We start from the raw sequence: 25,136 nt of genomic DNA on the forward strand, positions 1-25,136 counted from the left end.
CTCTCTGACAAGGAATTCAGAAGGGAGCTACTTAGGATGCTTAGGGAACTAAAAGAAACAATGTAAAGCAATGCCAATAAAAGAAAAGAGGATTTGAAGGCAGAAACGAGTAAAATGCAATCGGAAATGTCAGACCTGAAAAACCTGGTAGGCGAATTGAAAAACTCAGTGGAAGGCCTCAGAAGCAGAGTAACAGCTGCTGATAACAGAATCAGTGAGCTCGAAGATGGAGTTCAGAGACTCTCCAGGAAAGAGCAGAAAATGGAAAAGAGACTCACTATTCGGGAACAGATAGCAAGAGAAGATCGCGATGAAGCCAAAAGGGCTAATGTAAGAATTATTGGAGTCCCAGAGGGACAGGAAGAAAACCTTGATGAAGAAGAAATTGTCAAAGACATCACTGCTACAACGTTTCCAGAGCTGAAGAAAACTTGTGACCACATTCAGGAGGCCCGAAGGGTACCAGCTAGAAGAAACTCGAATAAAAATACCCCAAAACACATTCTGATAAAAATGACCAAAACCTTAGACAGAGACAAAATTCTGAAAGCAGCAAGATCGAAGAAAGAAATCTCTTACAAAGGAGCATCCTTAAAATTCACAGCTGATTTTTCTGATGAAACCCTCATGGCCCGAAAACAGTGGTGGGACATAGTGAAAAAACTCAATGAAATAAATGCCTCTCCAAAAATACTTTACCCAGCGAGACTCTCATTCATAATAGAAGGAACAACACACAGTTTCACAGACAAACAACAGCTCAGGAACTTCATAGACTCAAAACCATGGTTACAAGAACAACTAAATGGGCTACTTTAAGGCAAGAAAGGCCCCTCAAATACACCAAATTTCAACAGAAAAATAGGACAAAATCCCATAACAATAATCTCTCTCAATGTCAATGGCCTAAAGGCACCAACTAAAAGACATAGAGTGTCAGGATGGATAAGAAAATTGAACACAACTTTCTGCTGCCTGCAAGAAACGCATCTCAATAGTCAAAGCAAACACAGACTCAGAGTCAAAGGCTGGAAAACAATCCTACAGGCAAACAGCTCCCATAAAAAATCTGCGGTAGCCATCCTAATATCAGACCACATCGATTTCAGAGTGAAGAAGGTCATAAGAGACAGTAAAGGCCATTTCTTATTGATCAAAGGATATGTACAACAGGAAGAAATTGCAATAATAAGTGTATATGCACCTAATGAGAGTCCAGCAAAGTACTTAAAACAGCTACTCATAGATTTGGAAAAAGACATCAATAGCAACACAATACTAGTGGGAGACTTCAACACCACTTTGTCACCTCTTGATAGATCAACCAGACACAAGCTTAGCAAGGACACACTTCATCTGAGGGAAACAATGGAAGAAAGGGACTTAGTAGATATGTACAGGACACTTCATCCACAAAAAGCTGAATACACATTATTCTCAAGCGTACATGGAACATTCTCCAAGATAGACCATATGGTGAGCCACAAAACATGCCTCCATAAAATTAAGAAGTAGAGATTATATCAACAATCTTCTCAGACCATAATGCTCTGAAATTAGAAGTAAATCACACACAAAAACAGAAAATTATTGATCAAAGGATCTGTACAACAGGAAGAACTTACAATAATAAATGTATATGCACCTAATGAGAGACCAGCAAAGTACTTAAAACAACTACTCATAGATTTGGAAAAAGACATCAATAGCAACACAATACTAGTGGGAGACTTCAACACTGCATTGTCACCTCTTGATAGATCAACCAGACTCAAGCTTAGCAAGGACATACTTCATTTGAGGGAAACAATGGAAGAAAGGGACTTAGTAGATATATACAGGACACTTCATCCACAAAAAGCTGAATACACATTCTTCTCAAGCGTACATGGAACATTCTCCAAGATAGACCACATGCTGAGCCACAAAACATGCCTCCATAAAATTAAGAAGGTAGAGATTGTATCAACAATATTCACAGACCATAATGCGTTGAAATTAGAAGTAAATCACACACAAAAACAGAAAACTAAGTCAAACACCTGGAAATTAAACAGTGCACTATTGAACAACGAGTGGATTAGACAGGAAATCAAAGAGGAAATCAAAAGATTCTTAGAAACGAATGAAAATGAGAACACGAGTTACCAAAACTTATGGGACACAGCAAAGGCTGTGTTAAGAGGAAAGTTTATAGCTCTACAAGCATTCCTCAGGAAGGAGGAGCGAGCACACATAAGTAACCTAACCTCACAGCTTAAGAGCTTGGAGAAGGACCAAAAAAAGGAGAACAACCCGAACAGGAGAAAGGAAATAATAAAACTCAGAGCAGAGATTAACGAGATGGAAACCAAAAAACAATCCGAAAGATCAATGAAACCAAGAGCTGGTTCTTCGAGAAAATTAACAAGATCGATAAGCCTCCAGCAAAACTCACAAAGAAAGGGAGAGAGAAAACCCTAATAAACCGAATCAGAAATGAAAAGGGGGTCATTACAACAGAAACCACAGAAATTCAGAGGATCCTCAGGGAGTACTTTGAGAAGCTTTATGCCACGGAACATCAAAACCTCGAGGAAATGGATAAATTCCTAGACTCCTACAGACTCCCAAGGCTGAACCAAGAAGAACTGGAATAACTGAACAGACCTATCACCATCAAGGAAATTGAAATGGTAATAAAAAGTCTCCCCAAGCACAAAAGTCCTGGCCTGGATGGATTCACTACTGAATTCTTCCAAATCTTTAAAGAGGACTTACTCCCAATGCTCTTTAAGCTTTTCCACGAAATTGAAATATCAAAAACACTTCCGAACAGTTTCTACTAAGCAAATATCACACTGATACCAGAAGCAGACAGAGATACCACAAAGAAAGAGAATTACAGGCCAATATCCCTGATGAACACAGATGCAAAGATCCTCAACAAACTACTAGCAAATGGAATCCAACTACTCATCAAAAAGATCATACACCATGACCAAGTAGGATTCATCCCAGGGATGCAAGGATGGTTTAACATTCGGAAATCAATCAACATAATCCACCATATCAACAAAAGAAAAGATAAAAAGCATATGATCATATCAATAGATGCAGAGAAAGCATTTGATAAGATCCAGCACCCCTTTATGATGAAAACCCTACCCAAAATGGGTATAGAGGGGACCTTCCTCAACATAATTAAAGCCATCTACCACAAACCTACAGCAAGCATTATCCTCAATGGGGAAAAACTGAGAGCCTTCCCTCTAAGATCAGGGACGAGACAGGGATGCCCTCTCTCTCCACTGCTGTTCAATATAGTACTGGAAGTACTTGCAATAGCGATTAGGCAGGAAAAAGATATTAAGGGCATTCAGGTAGGAAAGGAAGAAAACAAGCTCTCACTATTCGCAGATGATATGATACTCTACTTAGAGAACCCAATAACACTCCAGGAAAAAACTCCTAGAAACAATAGACTCGTATAGTAAAGTTGCAGGTTATAAAATCAATACCCAAAAGTCCATGGCTTTCCTATACGCAAACAGTGAGAGAGAAGAAAGCAACATGAAAAAAACAATCCCGTTCACAATTGTGCCCCAGAAAATCAAGTACCTAGGAATCAGCTTAACTAAGGAAGTAAAGGACCTGTAAAAAAAAAACTACAAAATGCTACTTCAGGAAATAAAAGAGGACATGAGGAAATGGAAAGATATCCCCTGCTCATGGGTTGGGAGACTTAACATTGTCAAAATGGCAATACTACCGAAAGCATTGTATAAATTCAATGCAATCCCTATAAGGATACCCATGACATTCTTCAAAGAAATGGAGCAAACACTCCTGAAATTTATATGGAACAATAAGCCCCCACGAATAGCTAAAGCAATTCTTGGGAAAAAGAAAATGGGAGGAATCAACCTCCCGAACTTCAAACTCTACTACAAAGCAGTAATAATTAAAACAGCATGGTACTGGAACAAAGGCAGAACTGCAGACCAATGGAACAGGGTTGAATACACTGACATTTCCCCTCAATCATATGATCATCTAATCTTTGATAAAGGTGCAAGTAATGTGAAGTGGAGTAAGGAAAGCCTCTTTAATAAATTGTGTTGGCATCACTGGACGGCTACATGCAAAAAAATAGACTCAGAACTCTGTCTAACACCATGTACAAAAGTAAGATCAAAATGGATTAAAGACCTCAACATCAGACCAGAAACAATAAGGTACATTGAAGATAAAGTTGGCAAAACCCTCCATGACATTGAAGCTAATGGTATCTTCAAAGATGCCACGCCACTGGCCGAGCAAGTGAAAACAGAGATAGATAAATGGGACTATCTTAAACTAAGAAGCTTCTGCAACTCCAAAGAAACAGTGACCAAAATACAAAGACAGTCTACAGAATGGGAAAGGCTATTCACCAAATACACATCTGACAAGGGGTTGATATCCAGGATATACAAAATACTGGTTAAACTCCACAAGAAGAAAACATCCAACCCCATCCAAAAATGGGGCAATGAAATGAACAGAAACTTTCTCAAAGAAGAAATCCGAATGACAAAAAAGCACATGAGAAAATGCTCTACATCATTAATCATCAGGGAGATGCAGATCAAAACCACAATGAGATACCATCTCACACCTCAGAGACTGGCCCACATTCAAAAGAACAAAAGCAACCGATGCTGGCATGGATGTGGCGAGAAAGGGACCCTCCTTCACTGTTGGTGGGAATGTCCACTGGTTCAGCCCTTCTGGAAAACAGTATGGACGATTCTCAAAAAATTAGAAATTGAGCTCCCATTTGACCCAGCAATACCACTCCTGGGAATATATCCCAGAGAGGCAAAAATGTATAGTCGAAGTGACATCTGCACTTGTTTGTTCATTGCAGCACTCTTTACAATAGCCAGAAACTGGAAGAAACCTGAATGCCCACGAACAGATGACTGGTTAAAGAAACTTTGGTACATCTACACAATGGAGTACTATGTAGCTGTTAGAAAAGATGAAGTCATGAAATTTACATACAAGTGGTACAATATGGAAAGTATCATGCTAAGCGAAATGAGTCAGAAAGAGAGGGATAGACATAGAAAGATTGCATTCATCTGGGGAATATAAAGTAACAAAGTATGAGATTAATACCCAAGAATAGCTGAGATCAGCACCAGGAGGATTATTCCATAACTTAGAGGCCAGCCGGTATCCTAGAGGAAAGGGCAGTTCAGATAGAGAAGGGAGCACCAAATAAAGGATGTTTGGAGGATCCTCCCAGGAGGGGAGATGCATGTCGAAAGTAGACTATGGACTGAACATGTTTGCCACTCAATTCCTCTTTTGCGGACCACAACACACAAAAGGAGAGAGAGAACACAGGGGATTGCCCTGCCACAGAGACAGGGGGGATGGGGAGATGGGGGTGGGAGGGATATTATCCATGGTGGTGGAAAATGGGCACTGGTGGAGGGATGGGTATCTGATCATTGTATAATTGAAACCAAAGCACAAAAAAATTGTAAATCTACAACTGTAAAAAAAAAAATAAAATAAAGGGGGAAAAAATAATCAAAACAATGAAATAATAAAATGAATAGATTAAGTTGCCGAAAAAAAAACAGAAAACTAAATCAAACACCTGGAAATTAAACAGCTCACTATTGGACAACGAGTGGCTTAGACAGGAAATCAAAGAGGAAATCAAAAGATTCCTAGAAACGAATGAAAATGAGAACACGAGTTACCGAAACTTATGGGACACAGCAAAAGCTGTGTTAAGAGGAAAGTTTACAACTCTACAAGCATTCCTCAGGAAGGAGGAGCGAGCACACATAAGTAACCTAACCTCACAGCTTAAGAGCTTGGAGAAGGACCAAAAAAAGGAGCACAACCCGAACAGGAGAAAGGATATAATAAAACTCAGAGCAGAGATTAAGGAGAAAGAAACCCAAAAAACAATCCGAAAGATCAATGAAACCAAGAGCTGGTTCTTCGAGAAAATTAACAAGATCGATAAGCCTCTAGCAAAACTCACAAAGAAAGGGAGAGAGAAAACCCTAATAAACCGAATCAGAAACGAAAAGGGGGGTCATTACAACAGAAACTACAGAAATTCAAAGGATCCTTAGGGAATACTTTAACAAGCTTTATGCCACGGAACATCAAAACCTCGAGGAAATGGATAAATTCCTAGACTCCTACAGACTCCCAAGGCTGAACCAAGAAGAACTGGAATAACTGAACAGACCTACCACCATCAAGGAAATTGAAATGGTAATAAAAAGTCTTCTCAAGCACAAAAGTCCTGGCCCGGATGGATTCACTACTGAATTCTTCCAAATCTTTAAAGAAGACTTACTCCCAATCCTCTTTAAGCTTTTCCACGAAATTGAAATATCAAAAACACTTCCGAACACTTTCTATGAAGCAAATATCACACTGATTCCAAAAGCAGCAGCGATACCACAAAGAAAGAAAATTACAGACCGATATCCCTGATGAACACAGATGCAAAGATCCTCAACAAACTACTAGTAAATGGAATCCAACTACTCATCAAAAAGATCATACACCATGACCAAGTAGGATTCATCCCAGGGATGCAAGGATGGTTTAACATTCAGAAATCAATCAACATAATCCATCATATCAACAAAAGAAAAGATAAAAAGCATATGATCATATCAATAGATGCAGAGAAAGCATTTGTCAAGATCCAGCACCCCTTTATGATGAAAAACCTAGCCAAAATGGGTATAGAGGGGACTTTCCTCAAAATAGTTAAAGCCATCTACCACAAACCTACAGCAAGCATCATCCTCAATGGGGAAAAACTGAGAGCCTTCCCTCTAAGATCAGGGATGAGACAAGGATGCCCAGTCTCTCCACTGTTGTTCAATATAATACTGTAAGTACTTGCAATAGCGATTAGGCAAGAAAAAGATATTAAGGGCATTCAGGTAGGAAAGGAAGAAATCAAGCTCTCACTATTCGCAGATGATATGATACTCTACTTAGAGAACCCAATAACCTCCACCAAAAAACTCCTAGAAACAATAGACTCGTATATTAAAGTTGCAGGCTATAAAATCAATACCCAAAAGTCCATGGCTTTCCTATACGCAAACAGTGAGAGAGAAGAAAGCAACATGAAAAAAACAATCCCGTTCACAATTGTGCCCCAGAAAATCAAGTACCTAGGAATTAGCTTAACTAAGGAAGTAAAGGACCTGTACAAAGAAAACTACAAAACGCTACTTCAGGAAATAAAAGAGGACATGAGGAAATGGAAAGATATCCCCTGCTCATGGGTTGGGAGACTTAACATTGTCAAAATGGCAATACTACCGAAAGCATTGTATAAATTCAATGCAATCCCTATAAGGATACCCATGACATTCTTCAAAGAAATGGAGCAAACACTCCTGAAATTTATATGGAACAATAAGCCCCCACGAATAGCTAAAGCAATTCTTGGGAAAAAGAAAATGGGAGGAATCAACCTCCCTAACTTCAAACTCTACTACAAAGCAGTAATAATCAAAACAGCATCGTACTGCAACAAAGGCAGTACTGCAGACCAGTGGAATAAGGTTGAATACACTGACATCTCCCCTCAATCATATGATCATCTAATCTTTGATAAAGGTGCAAGTAATGTGAAATGGAGTAAGGAAAGCCTCTTTAACAAAGTCTGCTGGCAGAACTGGACGGCTACATGCAAAAAAGTGGGCTCAGAACTCTGCCTAACACCATGTACAAAAGTAAGATCAAAATGGATTAAAGACCTCAACATCAGACCAGAATCCATAAGGTATATTGAAGATAAAGTTGGCAAAACTCTCTCCATGACATTGAAGCTAATGGTATCTTCAAAGATGCCATGCCACTGGCTGAGCAAGTGAAAACAGAGAGAGATAAATGGGACTATCTTAAACTAAGAAGCTTATGCACCTCCAAAGAAACAGTGACCAAAATACAAAGACAGTCTACAGAGTGGGAAAGGATATTCGCCGAATACACATCTGACAAGGGGTTGATATCAAGGATATACGAAATACTGGTTGAACTCTACAAGAAGAAAACATCCAACCCCATCAAAAAATGGGGCAATGAAATGTACAGAAACTTTCTCAAAGAAGAAACTCAAATGGCAAAAAAGCACATAAGAAAATGCTCTACATCTTTAATCATCAGGGAGATGCAGATCAAAACCACAATGAGATACCATCTCACACCTCTGAGACTGGCCCACATCCAAAAGAACAAAAGCAACCGATGCTGGCGCTGATGTGGCGAGAAAGGGACACTCCTTCACTGTTGGTGGGAATGTCGACTGGTTCAGCCCTTCTGGAAAACAGTATGGATGATGCTCAAAAAATTAGAAATTGATCTCCCATTTGACCCAGCAATACCACTCCTGGGAATATATCCCAGAGAGGCAAAAATGTATAATCAAAGTGACATCTGCACTTGTTTGTTCATTGCAGCACTCTTTACAATAGCCAGAAACTGAAAGAAACCTGAATGCCCAAGAACAGATGACTGGTTAAAGAAACTTTGGTACATCTACACAATGGAGTACTATGTAGCTGTTAGAAAAGTTGAAGTCATGAAATTTATGTACAAGTGGTACAACATGGAAAACATCATGCTAAGCGAAATGAGTCAGAAAGAGAGGGATAGACATAGAAAGATTGCATTCATCTGGGGAATATAAAGTAACAAAATATGAGATTAATACCCAAGAATAGCTGAGATCAGCACCAGGAGGATTACTCCATGGCTTAGAGGCCAGCCAGGCATTCTAGGGGAAAGGGCAGCTCAGATAGAGAAGGGAGCACCAAATAAAGGATGTTTGGAGGATCCTCCCAGGAGGGAAGATGCATGTTGAAAGTAGACTATGGACTGAACATGTTTGCCACTCAAAGCCTCTTTTGCAGACCACAACACCCAAAAGGAGAGAGAGAACACAAGGGCAGGGTGGGATGGGAGGGATGGGGCTGGGAGGGATATTATCCATGGTGGTGGAAAATGGGCACTGGTGGAGGGATGGGTATCTGATCATTGTATAATCTAAACCCAAGCACAAAAAAAATGTGAATGTACAACTGTACCTCATGGTGTTTAAAAAAAAATTTTGGAATTTCAAAATCACGTAGCCCTACTGCAGCCACTCAACATCATGTTATTCATAACCAGAAATAGAAAAAAAAAAATCCTGAAGCAATGTTTCCCACTTGTGTTCCATAGGCCTAAGTGTATATCTTATAGCACTGTCCTCTCATTGTTCATCAATTTGCTCGAGCAGGCACATGTAACGTCTCACAACAAATTGTAAGACTTGTTGTTACGGTTTTGGGCATATCATATACGTCACACTTAGCCTGCCAGACTTAGCCATATGGGCGAGATACTCTCAGTAGCTCACGGTCTCCCAGAGGGGCAGAAGAATCAAACCCTGGTCAGCCGTGTGCAAGGCAAACACCCTACCTGCTGTGCTATCACTCCAGCCTACTTTATTCCTTAAATAATTCTGTTTTAGTAAGTTTGAAAACATCATGAGACCTTACCTAATATTGTCCACAGAGTCTTGGAAACAGATTAATTGCAACAATACATAATAAAACTAATCTTAACCACAGGCTAATTGACATAAAGAAGAGTAAATTTCCTCTTGTTAAAAGCATTATTTATGGTCACAGCAGCATCAAACTTTTAATAAACATCAAAAACATAATTAAAATAATTTATATTTATTTATATTGTTCATTTTCTAATCAAGCCACTGATTTCAGTTCAGAATTGCAGGTGGCTGAGCCTATTCTAGCAACACAGAATCAAAAATGGGAACAGGAACCGGAGCAATAGCAAAGAGTAGGGTGCTTGCCTTGTATAATGAGGGTTCGATCCCCAGCGTTGCATATGGTCCTCTGAGCTCTGCCAGGAGTAATTCCTGAGTGCAGAGTCAGGAGTAACCTCTAAGCATTGTCAGGTGTGACCCAAAATGCAAAAAAAAAAAAGGTGGGGGGACAAACTCTGGCCAGGATTTCTTTTAATGGTATATGTGTATACACACCACACACCACACCACACACACACACACACACACACACACACACACACACACTACAAGCTGTCACTCTGGACATGCCGATAAATTTAATGTGCACATCTGAAGTTTGGGAGAAAAATAATACCTGGGGAATACCAAACAAACATGACAAAACATGCAAATTTCACACAGTGGGCACACCAAGAATTGATCTCTTTTCCCCTCCTCCTTGACATTATAAGGAAATGACACTGAATGAAAAATGTATTCTTAGGATCTGATATTCCCAATCTTCAGGATGTATGCAGCAATGAGATTCAATACAGCCTTTCCCTGAAAGGTCTGGGACCCCTTTGAGCTTTCCCCTTAATTCAAGTTTGAGCTTTCTTCTGACCAGCCCCAGCAAATTTTATTATGAAAAAACCTGCAAAAAAATTTTGGCATGAAAACAGAATTTAAAAAATATACATAAATAGATAAAAAGAGGGATTGAAAATAGAATAAGAAAATTTTATAGATATAACTGTGATAGCAATGTTCATACATTTTTTTCTATAGTTCACCCCCCCATTGGGTCAAAACCATTTGGAGCACACACTGTTACCAGCCATGTTTGTGTGCAAAAAACATATTTAAAACATGCTGCTGCCTAACTATTCAGATGTGTTTTTCTCTTCGGTATCCCAGAACCCAGGTGCACCCAAGCAGTTTGAGCCCCCGTGTTTCATAACATTAGCACATTCCAATGGTTTTCTGGTTCAAAAACCAAAAAGTCTCCCAAATACCAGAAAACCATAACAAACTGACCTTTAGAATTATCTCATTTTTTTCCCTAGTCACGTGTCAAAACAAATCAGTGCTTGTTTATAACTAGCATTTTGCTTAGTCACAGTGGGGCAAACAGCTATGTTCATTAATGCTGGCTCTCACATCTTTACTCAATGCTTTTTCACACTAGTTAGCATGTGCAAGATTGTGCAATTTTAAAAGCAGTCTTGGTATGCACATGCACACGCACTGAGATAATAAACAGTATTTTATGTTGTTAACATTAGTTAACATTAGCTGCATGGTCATGCATTTCTACAACTTGACTAAATAATTTGTGACTATAGTTTATGGTAAGCACTACAGTAAAAGAGGAAAGAAAAATCAGGTCAATACCTTTCTGGGGTGAGGGATAAGACAAATACATATCAGATTCCAGAAAATGAAATGATAACCATTGGGGAAACCACATAAATAATTACATAATTATATAAATAATTTCCTCTTGTAATTTGCCTGAAGCCTGTTGTTTCTCTGCCTGGAATCTGAGCATGGTCATTCCTTATGAAACCTACTTTAGTTGGAAATCGTTTTGAAAAACACAGATTCAATACCTCAACACATACCAGAATAACACATTTCAAATACCAAACTGCGTCATGCTTCATGGATAAACAGTAAACATGATTATCTCTGAGACTACAATGCCATTTGAAAACATACAGAGAGATGAAGATAGAATAAAAGGAAATTTTACAACTATAGCTGCAATAGCCGTGTTTATACAAGCCAGGCAGAAACTAATATATTGGAATGACTGCATAACTTGGCTGTAGTCTGAGATATGGTAGACACTAGGCAAAAGAGTAAATTGCATGACTCAACTATCTAATATTGATATCACCAGCAATGAGTGTACCTACCTCATTTAAGTCCTGCCGTGTTTCAAGAGCATCCTTGGGACAAATGGCAGTCCTCTGGTCTATTCTAGAAACAAAAAGAAAAATTTTCCATTTTTTAAAAAGAAAATGTTTCAAGAAAGCACATTTGAAGCTGGCGACTACAAATCTGATTTTACTTTATTAAGGGTCCTCTATTGTGTCTCAACGCCTGCAGGATAAAATCCACACTTCTTTCAAACACTGCTGTGTTTGAGCACAAGCATCATTCACCCCACCTCCGTCACTCTCATCCTTGTCCTCTCTACCCCAGCCTTCTTGATTTTCCTGTCTCTTGAACAAAGTGTAGCTCCCTGTTCTGATTTTCACCTTTTCGATCTTCACAAAGATGACTCCTCTTAGAACACCTCAGACGAGCTCCTTTGCCATCTTCCTGTGATTCCTTCCTGTCTTAAGTAGACGGCCCCCGTCCTCATTCTCTACCACACTGATTTCAGATGTTCTGCTTGATGCTTCTACCTGAACATATACCTATTTGCATTTCTGTACTGAAATGTAAGCACCAAAGAGATTAGTAGTTATGTCCATTTTTACATTGTTAAACTTTCAGTGCCTAATACAAATTATTTTTTAATTGGAAAATAATTTCAAAAAATGTTTTCACATGAGTGAACTCTTCTGAAGCTGTCTCAAAAAGATAAAATTTGTTCACTGAAGAGATTTTTGACGTCCACTATACTTTTTAATTGACACAATAAATATTACAGCAGTTCCTGCGTAACACGATGAAGCTGGGTTTTGCTACAACATAATACCCATTAGAAGAAAAAGATTCTAAAACAAGAAAAATACACACTGAAACATTAGTTAATTTTCAAACATTTAGTTAAAAAAAAAACCATACCACTGCTAAGCTCTGAATCATGATTTGTCAACTGCTGGGATCCAAGGCACCTATTATGTAATATTCAAGTTTTTCAGCAGCAGAATGCATGCTATTATGTAATACAAATATAGTAAATTTTAGTTATTCTCCTGCTAAAAGGCCTGTTACCTTAATTAATGATATATTTAGTCAGTACTAAGTCATTTATGAAAAGATTTATTTGGGGACATAATTATTTATAGTTATTATTCTACAATTTGAATCCTAAAGAAAGTTTATATATCTTCTGAATGTCAACAAGATTAATGATTGTCAAAAGTCAGAATGCACATTTAGAAACACCACAAACCTCACTCTTCACTCTGTTCCTAAGAATTCTTTCAACAAGCACGGCTAACTGTGCAAACAATTTACTTGAGAAAGGATATGGTGAAACAAAATGTCAACATCACACTGATGTTTATCAGGAATGAACAAACTAGGATCTCTCTCCTGAACTGCCAGGTATGACTTTGAAGGGTCCTGAGCACTGCTGGGATGGCCCAGTTAATCCCAAACTGCACCAAACCCTCATATTCTTACACTGAACTGCATGCCGGGTTGGCTGAGAATTGCCGGGAGTGCCCCCCTGGATCTCAGTTCTGCTCCGAAAACCTCCCCTCCCCTTCCTTCCAAAAGCAGAAATGCTTTGTTTGAAAGAGTTCAAATTAGTGATATCTCGAAGTAATCATGCAGATATATTCACGTGATCTTTTAGGATGTCAAACTGGAGAACTGTGGTCAAAGTATTGAAGGTGGTTTAAGCTTAATAACCATCTGAAAGCTCCCATGTGTCTGGTACAGTGTTGGAGAGAGATTAATCAGGAAGCAGAGTTTAGACCTTTAGGAGATTCACTGTTCAGTGAAATCTTAAAGACAGGATCAGGAGCTGGAGCAATAGCACAGCGGGTAGGGCATTTGCCTTGCACACGGCCAACTAAGGTTCGATTCCCAGAATGCCATATGGTCCCCTGAGCACTGCCAGGAGTGATTCCTGAGTGCAGAGCCCTGAGCATCGCTGGGTGTAACCCCCCAAAAAGAAAAAATAATTAAAAAATCAACAATCCTGAATGGAGCTTGCTTAAAAAAGGGGTACTCAAAGTTCAGTGTACATTAGAATCACCTTGACACATTTCAAAATTTCCTTGAATTATTCTGATGAACAATCTGAATAATTGTGAAATTCTGATGCGACATTAAGAGTTTGAAAACTGTCCACGGGATTTGGGTTAAGAACCTCTACTTGAGAACAGTAATTCTCAATCTTTTTCCAGCTATAACCCCTTCTGCCTTGTCTCCACTTCTAGCCCCATTCTACAGATTGGCTTCTAATCTCATGTTTTTTCTCCCCTCAATTATGCAGATTTTTAGCTCTGGCACCCTTGAAATATCGCAGGGGTCCACAAGGGAGCCATATGTGTCCACCACTTCCTGGATTATACCATTAGGTAAGATTAACTTCTCTAAGTCTCAATTTTCTCATTTACAAAGTAAAGATAATAACAACAGCTATCTTGTATGAATAATTGTTAATGTGAAGAACATTAGACGAGTAATACTAATTATGGTTAATTATACGCATTTAAAATAATGTGAATTCTATAAATATATACAAAATGCCATATAGGAATTATATGATGATAATTAGTGGCAATTTCATGAAACTATGAAAAAATCCCAGCTTAAAGAAATATAAAAGGGGACTTCCTTATTCAGGTTCCCTGAACAGGTCTCTAGAGTTTGCCAGTTAGGAGAGAGTAAACAGACAAGTCATGAAGAAATGATAAATGCTTATAGGAAAAAAAGCATTTACTACATAAAAAGTTAACAGATTACCACTCTACTGAATAGGAAAAAGCTTAAAGAAGTAAGAATATTGAGAAAAATCTTCCAATACAAAAGGCCTTACTTGCCAGGCTGTGGATGCAAATATTTATTTACATCATTTGCCTTAATACTCTGGGTAATCAAGAGATTAGCAACGTTATGTCCATTTGGCCTAAGGAGAGAGGGCACTTTAATAACATTATCCAGCTAAACAAATATTTATTAAGTACCAACAATGTGCTAGGTTGTATTGTCATGTGCTAGTTTGGTAATAAACTAGCAAGCAAAAAGTCTCTGTAGGGCCTGGGTGATAGTACAGTGGGTAGGGCATTTGTCTTGCATGCAGCTGACCTGAGTTCAGTCCCCTGCATCCCATATGGTCCACTGAGCACTGCCAGGAGTGATTCCTAAGTGCAGAGCCAGGAGTAAGCCCTGAGCTTTGCCAGGTGTGGCCCAAACACACACACACACACACACAGAGACACTCACACACACACACACACACACACACACACACACACACACACATGCACGCACAAAATCTCTGTGTTCAAGGACTTAAATTCTCCAGGAAGAAGAGAGACCATAAAGAAATAAACCAGGGGCCTAAGAGATGGCGCAGTGCAAGAATAAGATGCAGGTTGAATCCCCTGGACCTGCTGAATGCATGAGCAAAGTCGTGCCAGATTAGTGCCTGGCAGTGCTTCTGTCTCTGTGATCCCAGCACCAAATTGATTTCTGGCTTCCTAGCAGTCAGTTGTGTGTGAACACCACCACTGAAGGGGTACACCCCTGGAGGGCATCCCAATCAAATTGTGAGTACTACAACCAAGCGTGTGTGCAACCCCCGGCATTGGAGCAACAACAGCAGGGGGAAAGGGGGAAAAGAAATAAACCAGATCTACAGTGCACCAGTTACTGTTATGGAACAAAAGTAAAGAGCAGTGGGCTCACTGGAGAATTTGTGCAAGTTCATCCTGCTTGAAAATCTGTCCCATGGAGGCGGGAGTGAAAGCCAGAGAATAAAAGGCAACTGAACTGAAAATGAAAAAGGTCAGAAGATGGCAACAGGAGCCTCTCACCAGAGAAATTTTGTAATAAAGAACATTGGAATAGGATCGAGGTGTCTCAAATTCCCTTCTTTTTAAGATTTAAAGATATTGATGCACCATTTGGAATTCTGTGTGGAAGCCAGCCTTAAACACAGAAACTGGGTCACAATGAACACTCTAATTTTCCTGCCACTCATTACACAAAACAACTACACAAAAATGACCAAGCATATCTTTATCAAAAGCATGTTTCTGAAAGAGCAATGATGAGTGGGTTAGTCAGAGCTCGAAGTTCAGTCAACATCAATTCAATCCTACCTTCCAACCCATAACTAGGCAAAAGAAAACACAGCTTTACTTCTTTTTGGTATTTTTTGGGGGGTGAGGCAGGTGGGACCATACCAGGGAATGTCCAGAGGTTAACCCTGGGTCTGAACTCAGGAAATATTCCTGGCAGTATTCGGGGAACCATGTGGGATGCCAGAGACTGAACCTGGGTGGGCTGTGTGCAAGGCAAATGCCTCACCTGCTATACTATCACTTCAGGCCCCAGCTTTTACTTTTTAGAGTGCCAACGCAGCTCTCAGCACTGAGGGTATTTTAAGCCTCACCCTCACCTGTTCCACAACCCTATGACATAATTCAAAATCAAAGCGCTTTGCTACCAAAGTTGACAAAATTAGCAAAACTGAATTGCATACTGGTGTTAAAAGAGCTGCTTCTTGGATTCTCTGACTGCAGAACTGTGGATGAGCCATTCAGACACAAATCTGCTAAAAAATGTTCAGTGTTACTATATTTCTGCAAACCTAAAAGCACACCAAGCCAGCCTGTAGGGTCATACCACAGGGGCCTTGCCTCAGGAGGTCCAGTCGATCTCCAAAGAGCAAATCAATAAAGCATTAAGATTTTTTTCTTTGACTTATGGAGAGTGAAAAGCCACAGCTATGCTCATTTATGAAGCGGTATTTTAGTGTGAAAATTTTCAATTTATATCAGCATTTCAATTATCCATAATTAAGGTAGAAGATTCGATATGCCAGACACAGTAACAACAAAGTCTCCAATGGAGACGTTACTGGGCCCGCTCGAGCAAATCGAGCAAAGGTAGAAGATGAAAGTACTACGAATCTGTGAAAAGCTTCCCATCTATCCAGTTGCCCTGAGGTAACATCTGAGTGTTATCTGTCTCTTTCATAGTCAGTTTACTGTCAAGTCCTCTTACTATTCTTTCCTAACTCACTCCTTCATCCTTAAATTCTACATATAACCCAACCATGTCTCTCTTTTTAAACATTACTATGTCGGGGGCCATATATACACACATATATATGTATGTACATGTATATATGTACACACATGTAAGCATGTATATATGTACAAACATATATATGTACATACATATGTATATGTGTGTGCGCATAGCATAGTGGATGATGCATCTGCCTTATGCATGGCTAAATCAGGTTATACCCTGGCATCATATATGGTACCCAAGCACCATCAGGAGTGATCTCTAAGCACAGATTCAAGAGTAAGCCTTAAGCACAATCAGGCATTATTCAAAAACAAATTGGTGGTCAGTTATTCTGCTTTGTGCTTTTTCTGGTCACCTCCCTGCACCCAAAGCCTGTGGTTAGTCTCCCCTTTCAGGTAAAACCTAACATTTGAAAGTGAGAGCCATATGACAAAGGAGGCACATTTCCTGTCTTTGAAATCAGGGACAGAGAAAAATGTGATCACACACAAAGAGATTCAGTTCAGGGGCAGGTGTGGTGAAAGGCTTGGGGTCACATGATTTAAATGACAGGCAAATTTCTGATGAGTGTTAAATACTGTGGCCGACATTACATCTGATACTCAGCCTTCTAACACTTTTAAATTATGAATTGGGATAGTTTGGGGAACAAAATAACTTGAAAAAAGGCACAGAGGATGTAAGCATTAATATTAAACAAACCTAAATGTGACTTGCTCCTAATTGGGCTTTTTCCCTCTGCATCTCTTTCACTCGTCCTCCTGCCTTCATCTGTATCACTGGCACCTGCCGCGGGATGACACATTAGCACAAGATGTCTAAACCCCCTCAATGCACACCGAGTAGTCTTTTCAGAAGGTGATTTAGAACATGACACTGACCTTCGTAACCTTCAGTGACTTCCCTGTGACTTCAAGAAAATAGAAAATCTAGGGCTGGAGCGATAATACAATGGTAGGGTGTTTGCCTTGCGCGCAGCCAGCCCAGCTAAGCCGGGTTCAATTCCTCTGCCCCTCTTGGAGAGCCCAGCAAGCTACTGAGAGTATTTTGCCCACATGGCAAAGCCTGGCAAGCTACCCGTGACGTATTCGATATGCCAAACACAGTAACAACAAGTCTTAAAATTTGTTACTTGTGCCCGCTCAAGCAAATCGATGAACAACGGGAGGACAGTGCTACCTGCAGTCTGGCCACTGCCCATCATGCTGATGTCACCTTTTCTCTCTGCAGTTCCCATTGTACGTGTGTTCCATAAGGCAGCACCTCCATATCAGAGTGATAGATATCCAGAGTTTTATTGGGATTTATAGTGAGAAATGTAGATTGAATCTTTGTCCCCTTTTTTGGTACAGGACTAAAGCCTCTGCAATTTTGTAAGTGATGAGAAAAAGGCAGATGTCTTTTGTAATGTGAATAAGATCATTTTGGACTCTGCCGAACAGGTGACGCCAAAAGAACCAACTATGGGATTAGACATTGGGAACTTTCAGTTCTTCTGACTTCTGCCATGAGGGGAGGAGGCAAGGGTTAAAGTTTGATAATCACCAATGGGCAGGGTTTAGTCCAATGGTTCTCAGCCTTTTTCTAACCATAGACTCCTTCTGTCCTTTCAATTGCTCTACTGTTCTGCTAACTGACCCCCTCTTCTCATACTCTGACCCCCATTTATGTGATTTTTTTATCTGTGACCTCCTTGGAATATCCTGGGGACATAAGACCTCCAGTTGAGAAATAATGACAGTCAAACTTATCTGGGTAGTGGAGCCTCCAGAAAAACTCAAAAGTATGGAGACAAGAGGATCTCTGGTTGGGGGACACATTGATCTGGAAAAATAACACTCTCCAAGAAGGCATAGAAGTTTCTGGACCTGTTTACACATTTGTCCATGTCTATGTCTCTCTTACATATGGATGTTCTTGCATTAGATCCTTTTATAGCATGGTAACACTGTCCTCCCGTTGTTTATCAATTTTCTTGAGTAGGTACCAATAACGACTCCATTGTGAGACTTGTTGTTGCTGTTTTTGGCATACTGAATATACCACGGGGAGCTTCTGAGGCTCTGCCATGTGGGCAGGATACTTTCGGTAACTTGCCGGGTTCTCTGAGAGGGATGGAGGAATTGAACCCGGGTTGGCCGCATGCAAGGAAAACACCCTACCCGCTGTGCTATCACTCCAGCCCATCCTTTTATAATAAACTGGAAATCTGGAACATAAAACATTTCTGAACTCTGTGGATTACTTGAGCAAATACACCAAACACAAGGAAAGAACTATAGGAACCAATTTGTAAGCCAGTGTGTCATAATCACGGGTCTCTACCTGAACTTGCTGTTTGTCTCTAGGGTACTGGAATGGAGGGGTAGGGTCAGTTTTGGGTACTGGGAACTTAGCATGTGGTATCTGATGGGAGCTCCAGGAGGACAGAATCAAGTTCAATTGTAAGACACTGAGATGACAAAAAATTTCCTTATCCATGGGAAATAAGCCCTTCCAAATCCACCCTGCCATTTTGGAGCTGGGAGCAGAACAGAACCTGGTTTTTCAGCCCCCACCCCCCCCTCCAGAGCACATATGTTATGATCCTCAACCTCATTCAATTCTAAAGGGAAATACAATTTCTTATTTGCCTTCACTACATATTTGTCTTTATCTCTGTGACCTTGGCACAAGATGAAAAGAACCAGGTGAGGTTTGAGGGACAATGGTGAGTTACTGAGGTGAATCACAGGAGCCCTGTGCCCCCAATTATTTGGTCTCATTTATGTACTCAGGATTTCTCTGCAATTACTTTTCAGTATCTAATTTCTTTTCTTTCAGTTTAAGCACTTCTCACTCCCACTCTTACACTATACTGGTTTTATCTGTACAGAACTTTTCATTTCCAATCCACTTCTGATAATCTCCCATTCCTTAGGGAACTGGCCAGCCTTTATTTGCACATCCCAAGAACTCTGTAAATTCTGTTTAGATTTATTCAATAGGCTGAGTGTGGTCAAAATGAACTTGAATTGGCATTCAACTCAAGGCATGGGGACCTGGAGAGGAGGAACAGGGATCAAGGTCTATGCCTTACATAAGACTGACTTTGTTTCAGGTTTGATCCCCAGTCCCCCAAGCCCCTCAGATCCACCCCCAACCCCTAAACACTGCCAGCATGCAGACCTTTCATAGTACTGTATCTGTGGAAAATGCATTAAACCACAGATGGGCTGGCGGAGAAACCTGGGATCAGGCCCCAGGCTTCCTGAGCACTACTTGGAAGCCCTCCCCACAAATAAATAAAATACATACATTCAAAGCATCATGTAAGGTGCCTCTGATACCTGTGGCACACCTTCTCAAATCTTTTGCCCTCCACACCACAACTGCATTTGACTAGGTCTTACATTTTCTTTTACCCTGGCATAGAGAGAGTCACCAAAACTCTTTGAAAGAGCACTGTGCTATTGGATTTCTGAGAGGTTTCTGCTTGCTCAAAGTTCTGACAAAAGACTTCCTTTAGTTCTTAATCCATTGAGTAAAACCTTCAAAAAAATAGTCACCTTGGGTACAAATTCTTGTTTTGTTTTGTTTTGCTTTTTGGGGTCACACCCAGCGACAGCAACACTCAGGGGTTACTCCTGGCTGTGCATTCAGGAAGTACTCCTGGCATTGCCCAGGTGACCATATAGGATGCTGGGAATCAAACCTGGGTTGGCCGCGTGCAAGGCAAATGCCCTACCTACTCACTGTGCTATCACTCCAGCCCCACAAATTCTTGTTTTATGGATAATCTGACCCTATAAATAACAATTTCAGTATCTGCTTTCTGCCCCATACAGAAACCATTGATACATGGGCACTAGAAGTCATTGAAAATCCTTTTTAAGTTTTTTCAAGTTAAAAAAATAAAATCAATCAATCTATCCTCTCCTAGTACTCTCAAAAAATTTCAGCTATTCCTATTAAAACGTAATAGTTATGAAAATAAAGTTACCTAAATAAAATTGTTAATCATGATAAATTGTTACAATAATATCATGATTCTACATTGTGCATTTTGTGAATTTAAATTATGACTTTACATGAATCTACATTAACTTACATGAATCTACCCTGTGAATTTCATGCTACATAGTGCATGTTATTATTTTTTTTTATTTAAAACTTTCCCAAATAAAACTTAATAGAGTCTCAAAGGGGGTACATTTGGAAAATAAAAGCACAAAAATATTTTTTTGCTTTTGCTTGTTCGGCATTTTGGCTAAGATAAAGCATAGTATCTGTTCTTATCAGTTTAATATCTGATACGTCCTCTATGGGCTGGATCAATAGCACAGCAGGCAGGGCAATTGCCTTGCACACAACTGACCCTGGTTTGATTCCTCTGTCCCTCTTGGAGAGTCCGGCAAGCCACCGAGAGTATCCCGCCTGCATAGCAGAGCCTGGCAAGCTCCCCATGGCGTATTCAATATGTGAAAAACAGTAACAACAAGTCTCACAATGGAGACGTTAATGGTGCCCACTCGAGCAAATCAATGAACAAGGGGAGGACAGTGCTACAGACAGTGCTTGTTTGGGTTACACCCAGTGGTGCTCAAGACTTATTCCTGGCTTTTCACTCAGGGATCACTTCTGGTAGGCTCAGGGAGCCATACGGGGTGTTGAACATCAAACCTGATTTAGCTGCACATAAGACAAGCACTCCACCCACTGTATTACTGTTCCAGTCCCCAAAGAATATTTTTTCAAATCACCCAAAATAACCTTATCTAAAAGTAATCATAACAATATTAATATTTTTATAGCATTTTTCTATGCAAACTTTATTTTTTTTTTTTACAAAAATAGAAGCCTATTGAAATTGCTATGTAACGCTTTTTACCTCCATATAAACTAACCATGAACACATACCCTTGTTAACAAAGACTCTGGTAAATGCTAATTTTAAATATCCACATGCAGACTGGTTATTTCTCAATGGACAAGGCAGTATAGATAAGCCCTCTAAGGGTTACTTTTAAACAGAGAAAATGACAGTTACCAAGAGACCAAGGTAGACACTAAGGGAAAAAAAAAAAGAAGGAAAAAGAGGGAGATGGAGGGGCTAGAGTGATAGCACAGCAGGTAGGGTGTTTTCCTTGCATGCAGATGACCTGGGTTCGATTCCCAGTATCCCATATGGTCCCCTGCACACCACCAGGAGTAACTCCAGTGTGCATGAGCCAGGAGTAAACCCTGTGCATTGCTGGGTGTGACCCAAAAAGAAAAAAAAGGTGGGGTGAGAGATTGAAAAAGAGAAAGGGAAAAATTTTAGTGCCAGATCAAGTATAGACTCAGTAACAGTTTAAGAATTTCTGAGTGTGTGTGTGTGCATGCGAGTGTGTGTGTCTATGCACACATGTGCGCTCTATATCAGGGAGTGAATATTTATTTTTACACACGACTGCAAGCGTTTGAATTATAAAATTTAAGTCTTTCTATTTCTAATCCGTCAAACATCTAAAATATAGAGTAGTTTCAATGTTGGAACCATAACTTTCCTTAAGAAGTTATTTGACTATATTGAACTCAAGCTTTGACTATATTGAACTCAATATTTGACTATATTGAACTCAAGTCAAGACTCAGGCACAACTGAAGACCCACAGAACAAGATAAGCGGAACTCTCTGAGACCTTGGACTCCAGGCTTGGGGGACCCAGGAACAGAGATCCACTGCTTGCTCCCACCAACCACAGCCGCCACCACACTCCAGGATGCTTTTCGGACCTGTGTGGCAGCTCCGGCCGAGACTCACGCATGACTGAAGACCCACAGAACAAGATAAGCGGAACTCTCTGAGACTTTGGACTCCAGGCTCGGCGGACCCAGGGACAGAGATCCTCTGCTTGCTTCCACCAACCACAGCCGCCACCACACTCCAGGACACTTTCTGGACCTGCGTGGCAGCTCCGGCCGAGACTCACGCATGACTGAAGACCCACAGAACAAGATAAGCGGAACTCTCTGAGACCTTGGACTCCAGGCTCGGCGGACCCAGGGACAGAGATCCTCTGCTTGCTCCCACCAACCACAGGTGACAAAGGGATTCTAATCAGGCTACCCTGCCCTGTCTGCTTCCACCAACCAACCAGGGATCAGATTGTGCACAGAAGACCCACCCTACCCCTACTGGGACCAGATAAATATCCCCCTGGCAGACACTACCGACACTACCTCCACTACACAGCCAACACCACACTCCAGGACATCATAAGAACTAAATACCCATTTTCCAGAATTGTCGTACCATATTTGATAGGGTTCAAATATGGCAACACCCATGAGGGCGATTAGAGGTCGCCCCAAAAGCCCCTGTCCCTCTCGGAAAGACTGGCAAGCTACCGAGAGTATTCCGCCCACACGGAAGAGCCTGGCAAGCTATCCGTTGTGTATTCAATATGACAAAACCAGTAACTACAACTGGTCTCATTCAGCTGACCCTAAAGGCTTCACCGACATGGCAGCACTGAGAAGGATGAGAAAGGAGAGGCCGACAAAATCTCAAGGCCGAACTAGACTGCCACAATGAAGGAAGACAAAAATGATCATCTGTACTTTCAATGCACGTACGCTAGGATCAGATGCATCCATCGAGGACCTGATGGTACAAACATGCATGATCAGGTACGACATCATTGGTCTGACCGGGACAAGAAGGTACGAATCTCACCATGCCGTTTTCAACACTGAAGAAGAATTGTTCCTCGGAACATGCGATAAAAGAGGTGTTGGAGGCGTCGGTGTCCTTGTCAACACAAACTTGGCCATGAGCATTGATTCATTCGAATGCCTAACAACCCGAATCAGACGTTTACATTTGAATAGATGTGGCTCACTGCCTGCAGTTTCTATCTTCATTGTCTACGCACCAACATCTCATTATGATGAAAGAGAAATTGAGAAGTTCTACATGGAGCTGGAGAAGTTCTATAAAGAAGACCACACCTTCTACAAGATCATTGTGGGTGATTTTAATGCCAAGATAGGACCGAGAAGATCAGCTGAAGAACTTCACATCGGGACCCATGGCCTAGAATGGAACGAACAGGGTGAGAGACTGTCTGACTTCATCATGTCGACCAAGACCATCCATGGTAACTCACAGTTCCAAAAGGCAGAATCTAAATGTTGGACATGGGAGTCTCCCGGTGGACGATTCCACAACGAAATAGACCACATCATATTCAATCGACGGTTTTGCCTGACCGATGTCGTTGTTGTCCCAAAATTCCAAATGGGATCGGACCACCGTCTCCTTCGTGCAAAATTCTACTTCACACAGTGGGGAGAAAGGGCTGTAAAGTTTAAAAAGAGAACTCCCAGAACGACCACCAACTGGGAGCTCTTTGGCAATATTGCGGCAACATGGGAAGATGCCATTATTGACAACATTGATGAGGAATACGATCGGCTGATACAGCACCTCCATGAACATGCGAGGAACACCAAGAGAGAGATAGCCACAAAAAAACGCCTGTCTTTGAAAACTCTTGAGCTTATTCACCAGCGTGGTTTGGGACATGCCTCAGGCAACCGCAAGCTAAAGTCTGAGCTTGCAAAGCAGTGCAGAGATTCGATCAAGGAAGACCTCAAAGAAAGAAGAACAGAAGTGCTGGTAGATGCGGCAGAAGCCGGGAAAAGTATCCGTAACGCCCATCTGTCCTTTGCCAACTACAAGACCAAGATGACTGCCCTCTGATGTCCTGATGGATCCAATACATCCTCCAAAATGGCAATGGAGAAGATTATCCATGACTTCTACTCAAATCTCTTTGATAGCCATGTCCACTTGCCGACATACCAAATTCCACAGAATGGATATGTTGTTCCCAACGTTCTCTCTTCCGAAATCCAACACGCCATTTCGTCGGTAAAGAAACGAACAGCACCCGGCCCAGACAAGGTCAGGCCTGAACACCTGAAGAACCTGCCGTCGGTACTCATCAATACACTGGCTCGGCTCTTTACACGCTACCTGTCTGAATGCAAGTTTCCATCCCAATGGAAAACCAGCAGGACCGTACTACTGTTCAAGAAGGGAGACATCCATGACATTGGCAACTATCGCCCAATCTGCCTATTGTCTGTCATCTACAAGTTGTTCACTCAAGTCATTCTACATAGGATTGGCAGCACACTAGATGAAGGAGAACCATGCGAGCAAGCCGGGTTCCGCAAAGGATTCAGCACCATCGACCATATCCACATGATAACCAAACTCATTGAGGTTTCTCGGGAGTTCAAGATGCCGCTCTGTTTAACGTTCATTGATTTAAAGAAGGCCTTTGATTCTGTTGAGACAGAAGCAGTCATTGAAGCCCTAGCC

At 40.8% G+C, this 25,136-nt stretch overlaps 1 protein-coding gene and 1 pseudogene across 1 annotated transcript in view; one reads left to right on the plus strand and one right to left on the minus strand.

The window, feature by feature from the left end:
* The window catches only part of FAM13C (family with sequence similarity 13 member C), a 152,917-nt gene that overhangs the window by 70,830 nt on the left and 56,951 nt on the right, over positions 1–25,136 (minus strand). Inside the window, exon 3 of the mRNA XM_056120455.1 lies at positions 11,743–11,806. Coding sequence (XP_055976430.1) covers positions 11,743–11,806 — 64 coding nt within the window. The remainder of the gene's footprint in view (positions 1–11,742; positions 11,807–25,136) is intronic.
* On the plus strand, positions 21,009–21,133 carry LOC130029990 (uncharacterized; annotated as a pseudogene).

The sequence above is a fragment of the Sorex fumeus genome, unplaced genomic scaffold (genome assembly GCF_029834395.1).
Source record: "Sorex fumeus unplaced genomic scaffold, SorFum_2.1 ptg000043l, whole genome shotgun sequence".
NCBI lineage: Eukaryota > Metazoa > Chordata > Mammalia > Eulipotyphla > Soricidae > Sorex > Sorex fumeus.